General features: G+C 36.9%; 1 protein-coding gene across 4 annotated transcripts in view; it reads right to left on the bottom strand.

Moving 5' to 3' along the window:
* The window catches only part of Cfap95 (cilia and flagella associated protein 95), a 101,105-nt gene extending 83,396 nt beyond the window's left edge, over nucleotides 1-17,709 (bottom strand). For all 4 annotated transcript variants that reach the window (XM_058584026.1, XM_046459471.2, XM_046459474.2 and 1 more), the window contains exon 1: nucleotides 17,495-17,709. In XM_058584026.1, the coding sequence (XP_058440009.1) occupies nucleotides 17,495-17,646 (152 nt within the window). In that variant the 5' untranslated portion in view covers nucleotides 17,647-17,709. The remainder of the gene's footprint in view (nucleotides 1-17,494) is intronic.
* Between the last annotated feature and the right edge of the window lie 829 nt (nucleotides 17,710-18,538).

The raw sequence follows: 18,538 nt of genomic DNA on the forward strand, positions 1-18,538 counted from the left end.
CTCACCCAAGATTTCCTGAAAGGCCAGTGGATGAAACTTGTTTTCTCTAACCTTCTATGGGAGAAAGAGTATGATCATTCTTTTTTTTTTAGAGAGAGAGAGAGATGGGAAGAGAGAGAGAGATAGATTTTTTTTTAATATTTATTTCTTTTTTTTTTTAGTTATTGGCGGACACAACATCTTTGTTTGTATGTGGTGCTGAGGATCGAACCCGGGTCGCACGCATGCCAGGCGAGCGCGCTACCGCTTGAGCCACATCCCCAGCCCCATATGATCATTCTTTAAACAGAGTTTATGAGAGTCCATTGTTTTGAATTAGCTCTCTGCACCAAGCCCCAGCAGACCAGGCCAATCTAAAATGGACTCACTTGTGCTTAACACTACATGATGCAACTGAACTTTGAAATGTCCAGATTTCCGAAAACACAGGAGGACTCCAAGTCCACCCAAGTCAGCATTACATGGGAGTCCCCTTTGTCTAAACCCCATAAGGAAAGTAACTTTTGAAATGATTCATCTGCTTTTTAATTCTGTTTTTGCTTTCTTCAACTCTTTTCTGCCTAGAAAAACAATTCTCTGCTCAGCTCAATGGAACAGTTATTCTACCTCCTAGAAAGATATTGAGAAAGATATTGCCTGATTCTAGAATTACAAATAAAAGCCAATTCGACCTTTAAACTGAATCTATTATAATTTTGTGTTTTAACATTATTCATAGAATTAGGAATGTGGAACAAGGTGATGGGAGAGAATCCAAGCTTCAAACTGCATAAAATGGAATCTGAAATTCTGACCCTATTGTTGAAATGCTAATTGGAACAATTTAAAGAGAGTTATATACAATAGACACCAATAGGACAAAGACCAGCACAAGCCTGTCTCATTCTGGACAAACACCCAACCTAACGGGTAGTAAATCACTTCCAGGCCCCAAACCTACATTCTTCCGGACCCTCCAGACCTTCATTTTCCTGTCTCCACCTGGGGCCAAACATGGTATAGTCCCAAGCTGTGACTTCAAGGGAAGCTGCTGAACTGGTCTCTGGAGCTTTTTAGAAGCTTGGGTTTTCTTCCAGGAGAGGTGGGTTCTGGATATATCCTCTTGAATATAGGTATCGCCAGATGGGCAAGTGAGTTGCAGGACTGAACAAACTCAATTCCAAAGCTATATGCCAACAGGACCTATACCTCCCCTCAAGCTAACACAGGCCAGACAGGCTCAGCTCCCTGGTGGAGGATATGGTGGGGTTAGTTCATAGGATTCTCCTCAATGTAAAAGGACCCCTCTAGGGTTTTTGTTGTCCCATGTCTCTGTGGGAGAAGTGGAGTTGAGGTATGCTAGACCCACATTATTATTTACTTTATTACTGCCCCATCTTTTACACTGTGTTATAATTATCTATTAACACATCCTCCTCCTCTCTAGACTGATAGCTTCTTAGACAGATAAATGATTTTTTTATTCATCTTATGATCTCAGTGACTAGCATAGTCTAACACATTGTAAATGTTCATTAAATTTTTCTTGATTGATCGAATATTTTTACATTTTTTTTTGCTGTCACCTTAGTATAAATACTGAAAGCAAGGGTTTTAAATGTGTCATAAAAACAAAGAGTATCCTGGGCCAGTCTGCAAAAGCACACATAAAGAGGGAGTGGTTGTGCAAAGGGAGAAGCTGGTTTTCTGCAATACCAACCTGTCTCCAGAGGAATCATAAATTGACTAGCTGATTGGGAAAATTCTCAATATACATATGCATCACACTGGTTACAAGGGATTTGAATCTCATCAATATCTGACACGAGAAAAATGAAAATCTGAGCCAGATTCTAGTTTCTGGTTACTTAACAAGAGACAAATTTTCTTTGCAGATTTCAAAGATGTTAAAAATGTTTAGTCAAGACTCCAGATGGCAGAATATATTAACTTTAAATCTTAGAATTATTAATGTGGTGCACAACCAGGCTGTCAGCTATTGTATTTTCGGATGTAAATGTGGCACAAATGAGAAGAGAAAGATAACTTCTCTATTAGGTTTTATAATCATCTGCTATCTAAAACTGTAAAAGAAAATTACCCTTGAGATTCAGCTACATTCCCTGACACATTAGAAGAATAAAACCAATAGAAGCAAAGGCTGCAAAGAAATGTTTAACAATCCTCTTTAAAGATTTCCCAGGCAAAAGATTTACATGCCAAAGTAGTTGTTGCTTGATGGCATATTCATCAAACTGGCAAAGGAAGACTTTTAGATATATTTGCAGAGTCATAAAGAAAATCTTATATTCTTGGGAGAAATAGTGTCGTTTTCAACTTTTGAAAAGGGACTTTGTTTTTCAATGTGTCTCATGCTGTATGTGATTTGTGAATCTATACCCCAAAGCCACAGAACTTAAAGGTTAAACTTCACTCAAAAGAAAAACATTTTACAAAGATAGATAAATTATTTTCTTCACTCAACGTATATTAAGCAGCATGTAAATAAAACCTATCAACTTATTATGAATTTTCTGTTATGGAAAATCTTCAAAAATGGTAGCCCCTATGGAGAATATTGAGAAGAAACTAAAGGAACACATCAGTTGGAGACACTGTCAACCTTAACAGCTAAGTAAATGCCAGTCTGATTAACTGCCAAATACGTGATTTGAAAGCAGCTGAAGGGACATGTATCAAGAAGGGTGATAATATAATTTATTTCCACCTGGAACACTTTAAAAGAGAAATAAAATACTAAGTCCACCAGGAGTGTCACAGTCAGAATTATCCTGGTCAACAAGGATAAAGACATTCTGTCCCCTATGTTGAGACAACTGGATCTAAATTACCTTCAAATTCTAGGACACTTATTATGGTTTCTTAGATCTACCCCTCCAAAAACAGTTTACATCACACTCTGGGTAGTGGGGCTGGGGTTGTGACTCAGTGATAGAGCATTTGCCTAGCATGCGTGAGATGCTGGGTTCGTTTCCCAACACCACATTAAAAAAAAAAAAGCTAAGCAAAATAAAGATATTATGTTCATCTACAACTAAAAATATTTTTAAAAAACACTTGGTGGCGAAAGAGTGGAACTAAATGGAACTATTATGGAACTTCCATAATCACTATAGTCAAAGAACACTTTGGTAGTAGAGCTGGCTTGGAGAGACATGGAAATCAAGTGCCCCTCCCTGCAGCAAACCAAAAGCAAACAAACACCTAATTACCTATGGAAGCTCCTATCTCTATAGTTTTACTATCACTCCCAGAATAACATTAAAAGATTATGCTATGTGAGCTTAATTGCCATTTAAATGCACATTTCTGTGAGTCTATGAACCATGCATATTGAGTAAATAACGCAAGGTTATATGGTCTAAGAGCAATTAATTTTATTTATATTAGAAACAAACTTTCTTCATAGATAGAATCTAGACTTACAACACTCATTACAAACACATCTACATGCATATTTTTTCCCTTTTCTTCTAAGAAATCATGCAAAAGCAGTAAAATAAATGGAAAAACTAAAAATAAACTAAATTTTTGACAAAATGAGAAGTTAAAACCCCAGATTATAACACATGCAAGGGCTACTAAATGCAGCGAGGGTCCAGTTAAAGCCAAGTTGAAAGAGGCTATGGTGAGAAGTACCAGTGATGGAGTCCAGAGGCTCCATCTCTGGGAGTGCTAACCAAATCACCCGTGGTTATGCAGGTAAATTCTTTCACCAAAAACAATTTTAAAAAATGCTAGACAAAATATATTCATTAAAGGTTCCAACACATTAAAAGCATTTAAGAGTTGAAAATTTAAAAAAAAAAAGTTGAAAATCCAGTGGAGAATTTCCAGGACAATTTTTGAATGAAATTCTATAACCAGAGGGATAAGCAGAACTTCAAAGCACCAGACCTGCTCATGTCTGCAGGGCATTTGCCAACATTTTTCATGGGCAATTGCTGCAGGGCTAGAAGTTCTTGATTTGAAAGTTAGAGACATAAAAGTCTCCCAGAGTTTACCCTAGAAGGGTAATTTTACAAATCTTCTGCATGTGACAGATGTTGATCAATACAATTTCTCCTGGGAATACAGAAGGCTAAATTCTCAGTCCTTTTACATGGTAGGACCACTCAACTAGTTCTGGCCCCCCAAAAGTTGAGTAGAAACTATATGCCCCATTTTGGGGGTAAGACTGTGAAAGCTCTTGTGCAATGCTCGACTCTTTTCTTCTGTCAGAGTAAGAGAATTTCTAGATGATATTTTAGCCTGCTTTTTTGCTTCTCTAACAGAATACCACAGATTGAATAATTTATAAAGAAATGTATTGGTCACAGTAAATATAGAGAAAAGGCTACAAAGATTGTGCAGTCTGATATCAAGGTGCTGGTGTTTGATGAGGGCCTTTTTTGCTGTGTCATAATGTATAAAAGAGCATCACATGAGAGGAAGAACAAACTTGCTTTATAACAAAGCCACTCTTGACATAATTAACTCACTCCCAAGATAATGACCATTCTTAGAGATGCCTCCTCCCATTACTATCTCAGTGGCAATCACATTTCAGCATGAGTTTTGGAGGGAACATTAAAACCATAGCAATGATAGGACTTCAATCAGCCTGAGTGCCAGAGGAATGCCTAACCCCTATTAAAAACTACACTGGACGTTATGTGAATAGGAAATAAACCTTTATGTGATAAGTAACTGAGTTTGGGGGATTATTTGTTATCAAAAATTCAGCCTAGCCCAGGATAGCAAAGAAATTTATACCAGAAGCAGAACAGGTACTGCTATAACAAAAATATAAAATATATGGCATTGCCCAAAAGCTGGACAGAAGAAAATAAATTAGAAAAGTCAAACATTTGGTAGTAATAATATATCAGAAGTCAACCCATGTACCTAGTGAGACTGAAAAGAGATTTCTAGAAAACTGTTAGTTCTCTGTGTGAATTGCTACTGGCTGTTTTTAACAAAGTATTTTTAAAAGAGAATGAGATGTACATTGCTGGTTGGGCAGCAAATTAGTGCAACCAATATGGAAAGCAGTATGAAGATTCCTCAGAAAACTTGGAATGGAACCCCTATTTGACCCATTTATCCCACTCCTAGGTCTATACCCAAAGGACTTAAAAATCAGCATACTACAGTGAAGTAGCCACATCAATGTTTATAGAAGCTCAATTCACAATAGCTAAATTATGGAACCAATCTAAGTGCCTTTCAACAGATGAATGGATAAAGAAACTGTGCTATATATATACAGTGGAATATTACTCAGCCTTAAAGAAGAATGAAATTCTGGCATGTGCCAGTAAATTGATGGAACTAGAGAATATCATGCTAAGCAAAATAAGCCAATCTCAAAGAACCAAAAGCTGAATGTTTTCTGTGAAATGCGGATGCTAATTCACAATAAAGGGCAGGGGCGGGTGCTAGGGAAGAATAGAGGCACTTTGGATTAGACAGAAGGGAGTAAAGGGAAGGGACAGAGTATAGGGATAGGAATGATATTAGAATGAACTGGACATTATTACCCTGTGTGCATATATGATTACATGACCTGTGGAACTCTACGTCATGTACAACCTGAAGAATGAGAAGTTATACTCCATTTATGTATGATGTATTAAAATGCATTTTACTGTCATGTAAAACTAATTAGAACAAATAAAGAAAATGAGGTGAATTCGGAACATAGTTGGCTGATATGCACAAAGAAAGTAAAGGGAAATGAGGCCTGGTGCTATGGCTCTGTGGCAGACCATTGCCTGTGTGAGGCACTGGGTTCCATCCTTAGCACTGGATAAAAATAAAACAAATAAAATAAAGGCATTCTGCCCATATACAACTACAAAATTTTTTTTAATTAAAAATAAATAAAGAAAGAAAGTAAAGAGAAATGAGAAATTACATAAACTGGGGCCATGAAATATTTTCCTCATAAGTTTTTGAACTAAGAAGAACTACATCTAGACTTGGTAAAGAAATTCTGGCATGCGCAGCAGATCTGAGACTTTTGAGACTAGATGGAATTTGAGTCATTTTCTAGGACAAGTGGGTGAGCTTAGAATTTATATGGGAAGAGAAAGAGAATTCAACTCCAAAGTATATGGAATTTTCATAAAAATTAAGAAAATACATTTCAATATATTTGCAAAATATATTTTCTGCCCACCATGCAATAAAACTAGAAATTAGTGACATTTTGAAAGATCTTTCTTCAATCTGGAAACATTTAAACACTCTATCAAATACCTTGAGTCATAGAACTGACTCAACTTGATGAACTTCTCAAAAATACAGAAAAATGAAAATACTACTTATAAGAATCCATAGAATATAGTTAAAGCAGTAGCCAAGGAAAATTTCAAAGCTGTAAGTACTTATATCATGCTAAAAGCGAACAAAGGAAAATAAGTAAACATCAAATTCACAAACATAGAAAAAAACAAGCAAATCAATACCTTAAAATAAAGACAGAATTAAAAGAGTTAGAAAGCAAAAAAGGTAAAATCAAGAAATAAATGAGTAGGTAAATGGTATAAACTTGTATCTAATAAGTCAAGAAAAAGAGTGAAGACAAAAGAGAGGAATACAATAGCCATATAATATAATATTATCAAACAATAAAAGGAAATAAAATACTGATAAATGCTACAACATGAATAAACCTTGAAAATATCATGGTAAGTCACAAAACACCATATTTTGTATAATTGCATTTATATGAAATATGCAAAACAGACAAATATATAGAAACAGAAAATAGATTATCAGTTACCTAGGACTTTTAAGAGGTTTAGAAGTAAAAGCTAAGGGAAACAGAATTTACATGAGGTAATGAAAATATTCTAAAATTGATTATGATAAGGAGCCACAACTCTTGTGAATATACTAGAAGCCATTGAATTTTTCACTTGAAAAAGGAGTTTTTATGGTATGTAAATTATATCTTAATAAAGTTATTGCAAAAAATAGACAAATATAACCATTGAAGAAACCACAGAAGAAGATTTTAACACATCAAATGCTTCTTTCTATAAATATAACTTTGTGCAAATAAATTTGAAAAGTTAGATGACATAATAACTTTGTAAAAAAAAATTACCAAAACGTTCCCCAGTAGAGACAAAAAGTCTAAAAATAGATGATTTATTAGGAAGAAATAAAGGAAGTTATCAAAGAGCAAAGAATTGTTACCCAAGACGGTATTCAACCTAGATGGTTTATAGTGGAAGAAAAGTTTCAATTTGTGCCTAAATATCTAGGAGGACATTTGACATGCCTTGACAAGCTTATTTGTCAGAGTTGCAAGTCAGGAGCTGGGACAATGAGGAAGACCTATCCTGTGACATTCACCACACTGATTTTTGACGTGTCAACCAACTAAAGATAGCACATCCAATAACTTATATTAATTATAGAACTGTTTAATGTCAAGAAAAATCTCAACTAAAAAACATGTAATCTGGCCAGAATATATTTTTCTAACAATTCACACAGCACATTTTTTGAGGTCTGGGTGGGAAGTCACAGTATCTTAACCTCTAGGAGATCACCTGCAATAGCCTGGTGGTTACTCTATTGGCATGCATCCCTGCAAGGAGAGCAAGAGCTCCAAATGCTCAGGATCTTTTATAATAATGAGTGGGGAAATCCCTTTCTGTGACTGAATAAATGATTAGGGATTTATTAGGGATGTTGTTGCTGTTCTCACCCTTACTACGAATAGATATATGAAAACTAGTTAATCCAGCTGGTTTGTAGCTCTGTGGTGATTGTTTGCTTAGCACATGTAAGGTACTGGGTTTAATCCTCAGCACCACATAAAAATAAATAAAATGAAGATATTGTGTCCACTTATAATTTAAAATATTAAAAGAAATGAAAACTAAATGCACAATACCTCTGCTGTTTCCGCTCATTGATTGTAGGTTTACAGATACATAAATTAGGCATTGTATAGATGGGTAAATTTTATTAAGATGATATGGTCACCCTCATGACTAAGAGTCACAATTCATGCAATGGTATACTACATTACAGGATATCAGTCATAATGCAACAACAACAACAAAAATGCCTACACATATTACCAATGAAAGACTCTGGAGGAAGGGACAACACTGCCCTCTGTTGAGAACTAACATACCACACTTTGGTTCTCCTTGTGGATCCTATGGTTTAAATGAACCTCCTCTAGAAAATTTGATCTGGTCCAACAGGCCAAGTTAAATGCTCTTCCAGATGCTTCCAGAATATCCTTCTTTTTCTTAATCATAACTTGTTTCATAGTGCATTATAATTACTCAGTGCATTATAATCACTCAGTTAGCCCTCCCCAGTCTTGTCTCACAGTAATCTCTAATGTCTTACCGACAGGGAGGATGGTCATTGTAAAATTCCTGATCTAGCAGAATGCCTTTGACATAGCAATGGCTCTATAAATGTGTTTTCAACCCGTGTGTGTGTGTGTGTGTGTGTTTTGTGTATGTGGGTGCATGTGTGTGTTTCTAGGTATCCAACCAAAGGCCTCACACATACTACATAAGCACTATACCACTGAGTTATACCTTCATTCCCCAATAAATGTATTTTAATAAATACTTTTCAAAGAAGAGATTTTTATCTAGAAAGAATATAACGGAGGAAAACACTTAGTGATTTTTTTAAAAGCTCATTTAATGATTCTGACTCCTAGCTGAGCAATTTAGAGTTTTTCTGTTTAAAAATTGTGACAAGTTATTCATTCTTACATTATAATTTTAAAATATTCTTCCTATCACTTTCTACAAAAGGAGGCTAGATTATTTGCACTAAAATTTGTTTTGCAATACGTTAATGACATTATATTAATTCTTCCATTTAATTGAACCTGGAACAATCTGATTAGGGAATCTAATATCTTACTAAAGAAACATATCATATTTCTGCCAATTAATTATCCTTATTAATGCATCAAAACTTAGTTAAATCAAAATAAAGAAAATACACAGCATGACTAATAACAATCAAAATTTAATTGTATTTCAAAATGAAATAAAGGAAACAGCAATAAATGATTAGTGTCTATCAAAAACAACACAATATCAGATTTATTCATAACTAACTTTCAAAGCACCACAAAAATATGCTTTCTTAACCTCTACACAAGATTTCTTTTTTCTGCCCATTGCATTTAAGTTCATTTTTTTTTACACCTGCACTGAGTAGGGCTTTAAAGTCAAAACAATTTCAAATATAGGAAATTGCCCACGTATTAATGGGTTATTAAACTTTTGCTATAAAACTGGGTATCTGGAGTTTGGAATTCTTGCTCTGTTCTGGTACTACCTCTAGGATCACCACCTGAGCACTTCTTGCCCTGGGTATATCCACCTTGCTTCATGACTATTGGACAGGTGCCAGGTGCCATGTTTCCATTTGATCTTGTTCAGTCAGGTGACTCCAAATAGAATCTTGGCCCAGGAATGGGCATCTGACCTGAAGTTTTTTGATATGCAACTGAAAAATACCTTAAAGCCAAAAGTTCTTTGTGAGATGAAGATGTAAGGCGTGAACTTCAACGGCAGTAGCCTTGTTTCTTATGGTCTTCCGTGATAAGATGAAGAAAGAAGAGAAATGCAGCAAGACCTATTAGCATTCGTATCCCTTTGTCTGACTGTTTCTAAGGTCCAGCTGTACCTCTGTATTTCTTACCCAATAATCAGCCATTCATGAATATCTTAGGTTAATTCACTCTCTTAAGGTAGTGCAAGCTGAGTATCTGTCACTAACAACCAAAAGAGTTTGGTACCAAAAGGAAATGGTACCAAGGAGAGGGTACCAGCCAAATTCAGAAATGTTTATTTAGTAATAGTTTTGGTGCTGTAAAACAAACAAACAAACAAAAAATCCTGAGCCTTGAGCCTGGGTATCGGATGTCCATAGCCTGAACCTCTCCTTGTCAGAAATCTCACTAAGCCCTACATTCTTCTCCCTTTCTCCCTCACTCCCATACCCTTACCTAGAAAGAGATCATCAGAGAGGCAAAACAAGGGATTCTTGGTGGAAATGTCCTTGAGACTATCTGAGAGGACTGTAGGAGTATTACAGTGGCCAAAGGGGTTCTGGTGGCTTCCAAAGCCCAACTATTGGACAGTCATAAGGGTAGGGTACTAGTTTGAGGCAGAGTCCCTCAGGCACAGCAATGATGTTTCCTAATCCCAGTGTGCCCAATGGCAAAATTCCTGTTCTGATTCTCTGCCTTCCAAGGGCTCACCTTGCATGCAAAACTGTCTTACTTTCGTAAATGCCAGCTAAGTTCAGCAAACCTTCCCACGAAAATTGTGGCAACACAATTCTAGAACCACTGGTTTTCTAAAAAGGTATTTGAGTCAGGTATGGAGGCACATGCCTATAACCCTGGTGCCTCCAGAGGCTAAGGCAGGAGGATTATAAGTTCAAAGCCAGCCTCAACAACTTAGGGAGGTCCTAAGCAACTTAGTTAGACCCTGTCTCAAAATAAAACATAAAAAGAGCTGGGAATGGGGCTCAGTGGTTAAGTGGTTCAATCCCTGATACTAAAAAAAAAAAAAAAAAAAAAAGGAAAGCATTTGATTGGAATCTGAATTTCAAAAAAGAGAACATTGAAAGAAAAATGTGGGTTCAGGGAAAAAGGAGGCAGGGTCTCCTGAATATTATCTCAAAAAAATAGAAAATAATGTGCTTCTCCTAAAAAACACTACTCCATTCAAAAGCACTTGTGGGTAATATGCGTATATTGAGGAATAAAAGCGTAGGACTAGATTAAAAATAACCATGGCATAGAATCTACCATTATAGAACACAGACAAGAATAAAGGGTGGTTAAACCAAATGAATGTGCACAGCATCATCTTTTTTACCCAACCTAAACTAGCAATTAAAAAAGATATTTTAAAAAGACTCATAATAAGCACTGAGAGTGAGTCAGACTGTAGGAAATGAAGTATTTTGTCTACATTCTGATCATTTAGAGAATGTTTGCTTCAGGGGGAAAGCTGTAGAAAATGATATCAAATTTTTAAAGTAATTTGACTTTATTCTTACAATGAAAATAATATAGATTCTCTATAGAAAAATGTAGAAATAGCAAAGAGAGAGTGAATAAAAGGACAAAAAGTTCAGTGATCCACCACCCCAGTAAGAAAGATTTTCTGTTATGTGGTAGATATCCTTCCAGTCTCTTTAATGCAGATAGACATTTTTTTTTTTTGCAAAGGCTGTAGTATGTGCGTGTTTTACGACCTACTTTGAATGAGATTACATTTTCCAATATTAATCTTTATACTCTGCTGAACTTACTTTAAAATAACCTTTGCCTTGGGAAGAGTTGGGACCGTTTCACAAGAAATGAAGAAAAATTAAGCATTGCTAATTAATTGCTGACTGAAAAAATAAATAAAATTTTTGAGTCCTGGGTGCGATATTTTTCTTGAAAGTCACACGTTGTTGAGAAATAAAAAGGTCTTCCACCAAATTTCTTAAGCTTCTACTAACCAGAGCTAGGATGACCTTATAATTTATCTTCTGAAGAAGGGCACTTAGGAAATGAAAGAGAGGCTTTTGATATGTCTCAGGCCAATGGAAGTAAACTATCCCAGGCACACCAAAGCCTACACTTACCCTCTTTCTAGGGCACTTCATTGGAAGCTGAGTTGATTGTCTATGTGTGGCTGTAGACCACCATGTTGAAGGATGTGGTGTCCATACCACAGTGGCTTTGGGGTGACTAGTCTTAAGTCAGGGTCTGGTGGAGGATGAGCTTGACATACGGATCTCCAGTACCAGCAAGAGCCAAGATGGACTGGGTGTGCAGACCGGGACACCCGGGCCTCAACAAAACAATCTTAGCCACAAATCCACAAGCAGCAGGCACAGCAGTAGGCTCCGTTTGAGGTAAGCGTGAACAAGGGCTACACGTAGATATGGAGGCCTGAGTCCCTCCACCCCCATACCATATCACATAACCTCAGTCGCTCTCACACACACAGATGGCACTGGAGGAAGGAGAATATGGAGGAGGGAAGGACTCGGAAAGAGTGGGCACTGTTCTGAAAGGGACAATTTTAACCTAAAGCAAGCTGCTTAAACTTGAAGAGGTAGAAATAAGTTTTAATTGGCATGTTGATTTTTTCTGTAGTAACCAGCAGTTGAAAAGTTATAAGGATTAGTTTCAGAAAATAAATTTTATACATGCATCTGAGTCGCATTCAATTTTTTTTATTCTGCTACCCCCTAGACAGTGAATATATTTTCATGTCCTTACTCTTATTTCATCATATTAAATGCCCACAGGATATTGTAATTTGGAACTTTTATAAGTTAAGAAATAAAAATACCTCTATAAAGGATAAATGTCATTTCTCTCTCTATTAATTCAAAAAGTACCTATCAGCCCCTGGTGGGATGTCACACACTGCAACTAGGAGCAGTGCAATCCTAGCTCCCATTTTCAAATTCTCCATTCTAAAGCAACTGATACAGAGGTGGCCAATATACATCCTGTTGCATCATGATCGTGGCTATGGAAATTGACTCTGGTTTTATTATGGATTTCTGTTATATTGTAGCCTTTTGCCTCAGGGTCTTCTTAAAACATAATATAGGAGCTGGGCATAGTGGAACACACCTTAGTCCCAGCTAATTAGGAGGTAGAGAGAGGCAGGAGGTTTGTGAGTTTGAAACCATCCTGGAAAACATAGCTAGACACCATCTAAAAATAAAATAAATATATGTATGTGTATACACATATACAGATATGGATATGTTTTTGCTCTAGCATGGTTTGGGTTTCTGTATTCTTTCTACCAGCTCATATGTTCATTATTGGATAAATACCAAGTCAGTGAGCACTCACAGTGTTCTTATCCCTTATCCAGAGGCTTACTCTTTTCACGTCTCACTGTTGATTAAAAAATCCCTTTAGAGCCTTCTCCCTTCAATTTAAATTATATGCTGTGTGCAAGAAAACCCTATCACCAAACTGTCTCAAATGTACACAAAGTAAGAGTAACTAAGCTTTCTACTGAAGCCCAAGTATATGCTAAATATAGGAGGCTTGATAAGAAAGGAAGCCCTTGTGAATTTCAGCAAAGGGAGCGGCTGCAGTGTGTCATTAGTAAGGGTTTTTTTGTTTTGTTTTGTTTTGCTTTGCTTTGTTTTTATTCTAGTTCTTGTGTGTATGCAGGAGGCATAAGGAGATAGGATTGTAGGATAGCAAAGATATACATGACTCTGTCTTGGCCCTTAGTGATATGAGCAGTTCTAAATACTTTAGATCAGTATGGAAGGAAATCATTCATCAAATACTGGAAGAATGACATAGCAAATTAGAAAATCCACACCATTTTCTATTTAAGTATGCTAATGATTGGAACTGGGTTCTCCAATGAATGTGGAGTACTTTAAACACTTATGAGCTCCCAGTCTAAAGAGCACATTAGGATAGAAGTCTGAAGAGCTTCACAGAAAAGATTAGTTTTCACCTTTAATTCTAATTTATTATCTATGCCCAAGTGAGTTTTTGTGAAAATCTTTAGAATTATGAGTTTACCCTCACAATTATCATGTTGTTTCTTCCTTTTTTTCCTTTCTCTTTCTATTTTCTTCCTATTATAAGGTAGGAGGGAGGGTGTGAAAAGTAAAATACCCAGGTTTTTTAATTTGAGGCTTAGCAAGAAAGAAAAGTAATTGAAATTACAAATACATAAAATTAACCTGAGTCCTTAAAACTAAGTGTCACCATGGAGACTAGAGCAGGAACTGTCTCCATAGAGATCTGAATGATTTTTTTTTTTTTTTTGCTTTAAATTATTATCACTTACTACTGAATGTCAGTTTGGCCAAGGAAAAGATGAGAATGAATGAATGAATGAATGAATGGCATCACAAGAGAATTCATTAAGGGAAAGTCTAAATTGTTCTGGTTCTTATTTTTCCATTATTCCAATGAGTGGGAAGATACCCCAGGAGAAAATTTCCTTTCAAGTTAATTTCCTCTCAGTTTCTAATGGAAACATCTGAGGATAAGGTTCCATAAATGCTACAGAAGGAGTAGTGAAGGATAATTTCTAGAAAATTCAACTCTCATTCAGAAGCTTCAGGTGTGATAATGACTTTACCACTCTGGTTAAAAGAGAGAGCTCTTGGGCAATGTCTTATCTCCAATTATAGATCTGAGATGTCCCTGAAACAACCATTCTGTTATGATGGACACTTTATGGTGTCCATCATATACAACCATTTTAAAATATATAGAGAAGTCAAGCAGATTTCTATTACATACCCGATAAAAAGAAAAAGATCCAAATGTTTAAGCTGTGTAATCAGAATTAAATCAGAATTTGCTTATTGTAAACCAGTTACAGACTGTATTATGTATATACAGGTTCAGTAACTTAACTCAGAAAATGTTCAGTTGAGAAGTCACCTAAATGATGCATTTATTATAGATATCAGGTGTTCATCAATTAAACAAAAGACCAATAATAAAAGGCATTAAAATTTAATGTTTTAATATATTATAAAATAAGTTACTAGAAAGTTAACAATGATGACCCAAATGCATAAAAACAAAATGGTCAAGGACATTGTTCTTCCAGAAGTTTACATACTCTGAATTTTATGCAGCTTTTTTAGCACAGATCTTGGTGACTGGTTGGACATGGAAGAAAAACAAGATGTATGTTAGCAGTACAGCCCAGCTGCAGAAAATGTCAGTATTTCTCACATTTTACAGTCGAGTCTCATTATTTACATGTTTTATAAAGTTGCCACCAACACTCCATTAGTGAATTTTGAACCATTTCTCCTAGAGGAAATAGTATTAGATACTTGTGAACCTCTAGTCACAATATTTTCATGGACCAATCAATACATAAACTTGCTTTATGTGCATTTCTTTTTAAAAACAACTTAATATATATTGTTGATTTATGAACTTACAGCCAATAGCAGTATACCCCATACCGGAACAAGGCATATTTACCACACATGATTTTTCTGTAAAGTTTATCACAGCCCTCTTGCACTTAGGCATTCTAGCCAGCACCTTGGTACAATGCTTAAAGCCTGTTTTAACAACAATATCACATATACAAACAAAAACAAATAAATAAAACCATACACACACAAGAAATGCAGAAAAAATAGCATTAAATAGATCATGTTTACAGTATGAGAGCAGAAATAAGAATGCAAAGTATGGCTTTGTTTAACCTCAGTTGGGAACACGTGTTGGGAAAAAAAACTGATTTTGGCTCTTTTTGTTGCTCTGCCATGTTTGTAAGTGACCATAATAGTGCCTTGATATTGAGTTACAGATTTTAGTAAATAGGTGAAACTAAACACATATACAACCTTCACTGCACTTACTATGTGCCAGACTATATGTTAAAGTATGTGTCACACACTCTAATGGAAAGAGACCATTAAAGACAGAGGCCCAGAGTGGTTATGTCACTTGCCACATCAATAGCAGCAAAGTTAGTATTCAAACTTAAAGTCCAAGCTTAACAATCATTATGTTATGTTAAATAAATAATACTAGTTCTCATATATTTACTACTTACTTATGTTCCAGGCATGATGATAAATGCTTTACACAAATTATCTCATTGATAAAATGTGTTCCTATCTCTATGTCGCCAACATGTAGCAAAATGTATAACACATAAGTGTTTGGTAAGTTGAATTTAAGTCTTCCTGCTCCCAAATCCTCCTTCTAAAACCAACAGCATGACATTTTCAGCAGCACTGGAATTATTCTGAGTCTTCCGCTACCATTCTCCCCTCACCAGGTTCTTCTCCTCTTTCACATTAATGTTCTTCTGTGGCTTTGCTACTGATGTCTATGATGTTCACAAGGCAGCTTTTCAAAGCAATCATAGTGCAGAAGAGAGCAGAAGTACTGTCCCTTTGCAATAGTTCTTGCTCTTTAACAATAACTTCTAGTGGTGATTTATATTATGACCCAAATACATATGGAGTAACAGAACCACAGAAAAGCCAAGTGTTTTACTTGACAGCCATGAAGTAAGCACTTTATGAACCTAAAAAAAGGATTGTCTGTTTCTAATGTAGTTTTGGATTCCAAATCTATCTAACCTCTCACACTGAGTTCAAAGTAAAGAGAGTCCATTTCAGAGATAAGAAATAAAAGGGTAGGAGGGAGCTTGTGGGAAAGTGGGAAGTAGGATTTAGAAAGCTCACAAGACAGAAACTGCAGGTTATCATATAAATCACATGAATGAATAGAAGCAAGTAGGGCTAGAGTAAAAAATCATTCATCTCCTGTCAAAGGCAAAAGCATAGAGTCAACACGATTTATTTTTTTCTTTTCATTTCTTTCTGTCCAGTTCCCAAAATATTCCAAATACTCAAAAACAATTATTGTCAACTGTATAGCAGGAAAATTGACCACAAAGAAAGGAAGACTCCACTTCTTTCCCAGTTATACATCTTGGTGTTGCTAGTGGTTGCTATAATATTTTATAAAAGAAGAGAATCTCTAATGAATTCTAAGCACAAACTGTAAAGAACAGGAAGCAATCCAAAAGCCTTTTGGAATCAGGCAAAAACAATCTGAGTAAAGGTTCCTAGAGAGAAAAAAAAGTTCCATCTTAAAGGGCAAAATACTCAGCTCCTGTGCATTCGTAGTTCCCAGGGGAATAAAATCTTTTCTTGCTCAGCCTTTCAACTTTTCAAGAGAAAACACAACCCTGGATTTTGACACGAATTTCCTAGCTTTAAAAGTAGCCATTTTTCTTTTTCTTTAAAAAGAAAAAAAAAATGTAGCAGAATACATTCCAAACAAACTGTGTCTATTGGTCTTACCCAGTGGGAGACTCCAGTGGGCCACCTCTGGTTAGAACAGTCAGTAAATAGCCTGGGGGATACTTTAGGACCTCTTTCAAGTGCCACAACCCAAAACCACTAAGAAAAGGCAGCCAGGAAAGCTAGTCCTCTAGTGGACATCTCCCTGGAACCCTCCAGCCTGAACCTCTGGCTTTCTAATAGCATCTGCCTATAAGTGTTTGTCCCGGGTGATTTCCAAGCCTCTGAAACCACTGGCTGCTTTCTCTGCATGGATGCTGTGAATCCTCAGATGGCCACGGAGCAGGGCAGCAGAACAGCAGGTCCTGGCATATGCTGGGCCTGGAGTATGCCTACTCCTGGAGAGACTCGCCTCTCCTGCTGCAGCCCAATTCACTTTCACCCTATTCAGGGCTCCTTGAAAGGTCTCTGTTTCCCTTGGCCTTCTGTCTCTTCTACCCTGTTCCATTTCTTTCTTTTGCCTCACTTTTTAATTCCTCACTTTATTCTCTTTTTTCCTTCTTCCTCTTCTCTTCTCCCCTTCTTTTGTTACTCTCTTCTGTTCTCACTCTCCTTTCCTCTACCGTTCCCTCTCTGTTCCTCTCCCGTTCCATCCCTACTCCACTTCTCCCTTTCCCCAGCACCCGAAAACTGCTGCTAGCTTGCTCACCAGGAATGCACCAACACAGGCTTCGAATATTTCTTGTGATAGGACCGGAGGGTCAGGGAGCCCTTGCGTTCGAACAAGTCCGTGGGTCCGACCTCAAACCAGTATTGATTTCCGTTGTACCACTCCAGGCAGGGGCTATCACCGAGCCGCATGGTCGCTGTGAGTACAGAGGATTTCCCTCTGCACAGGTCCTGCCTGGTGCTACAAGAACCAAGATTCGGCGTCTCTCATCTCCTAAGCAACCTGGGGCGGGGTCAATGGAAGGGCGGAGTCAATGGGGGGGGGGCGGATCCCTCCAACCTAAAAGCTCTGGTTTCCCAGACAGTATCGTTATGGATGGGAGGCGGCTGCTTGCCAATCTGCAGTGTCACTGATCTGCCTAATCGTAGGAGTGGTAGGAGGAGGTAAGGGGCGCGATTTGCAAAGTCCCTGAGCCCTGAGTGGGTCTGTTTCCACTATCCTTGCGGAATTCTTTTTAGCTTCCATTAACTGTAGCCACCACCCTGCTTACAAAGTTTGACTAAATTGTTTCTACACAGCTTGCTAACCTGTGAAAGAGGCACAGAATCATGCAAATCAGCTGAATATGTTGAGCATCAATAAGCTTGGTTCCAGTTTCAGCCTTTCTAAACTTTTCTGAGCACTAGTATTATCCTCTGAAAAAAATTAGAGGAGTAGGGTGGAAACAAAAATCTGAGGTCCCTTCAGAAGGAGAGGTGGGAAGATTCCACCTCTGGGCACATCTTAGGACTTGGCATTCAGCTCCCCAAGACTTGCCAAGTTCTCCTTGTTGCAACTTTTGACTTTTTGTGAGAGCACAAATTCATCACGTTATTGTATTATGTGCCATATGTGGGAAGGAGATTCCAGAAAAGATTATGTTCTTGCCTTCAAGAAGTCATTGGATAGCTGTGTTATAGAAAGGTGCTTATTTCATTTTCTACTTCCCAAGAAAATAATATTTGACACATTCAAATTCTCCTCCCCAAACTTAACTGAGCACTTTAAGGGCATCATCAAACTTATTTATTCCTAACCAGCAAA

This window comes from Marmota monax, unplaced genomic scaffold (genome assembly GCF_021218885.2).
Source record: "Marmota monax isolate L192 unplaced genomic scaffold, Marmota_monax_Labrador192_F-V1.1 WCK01_AAM20220418_F8-fsc00059, whole genome shotgun sequence".
NCBI classification, from domain to species: domain Eukaryota; kingdom Metazoa; phylum Chordata; class Mammalia; order Rodentia; family Sciuridae; genus Marmota; species Marmota monax.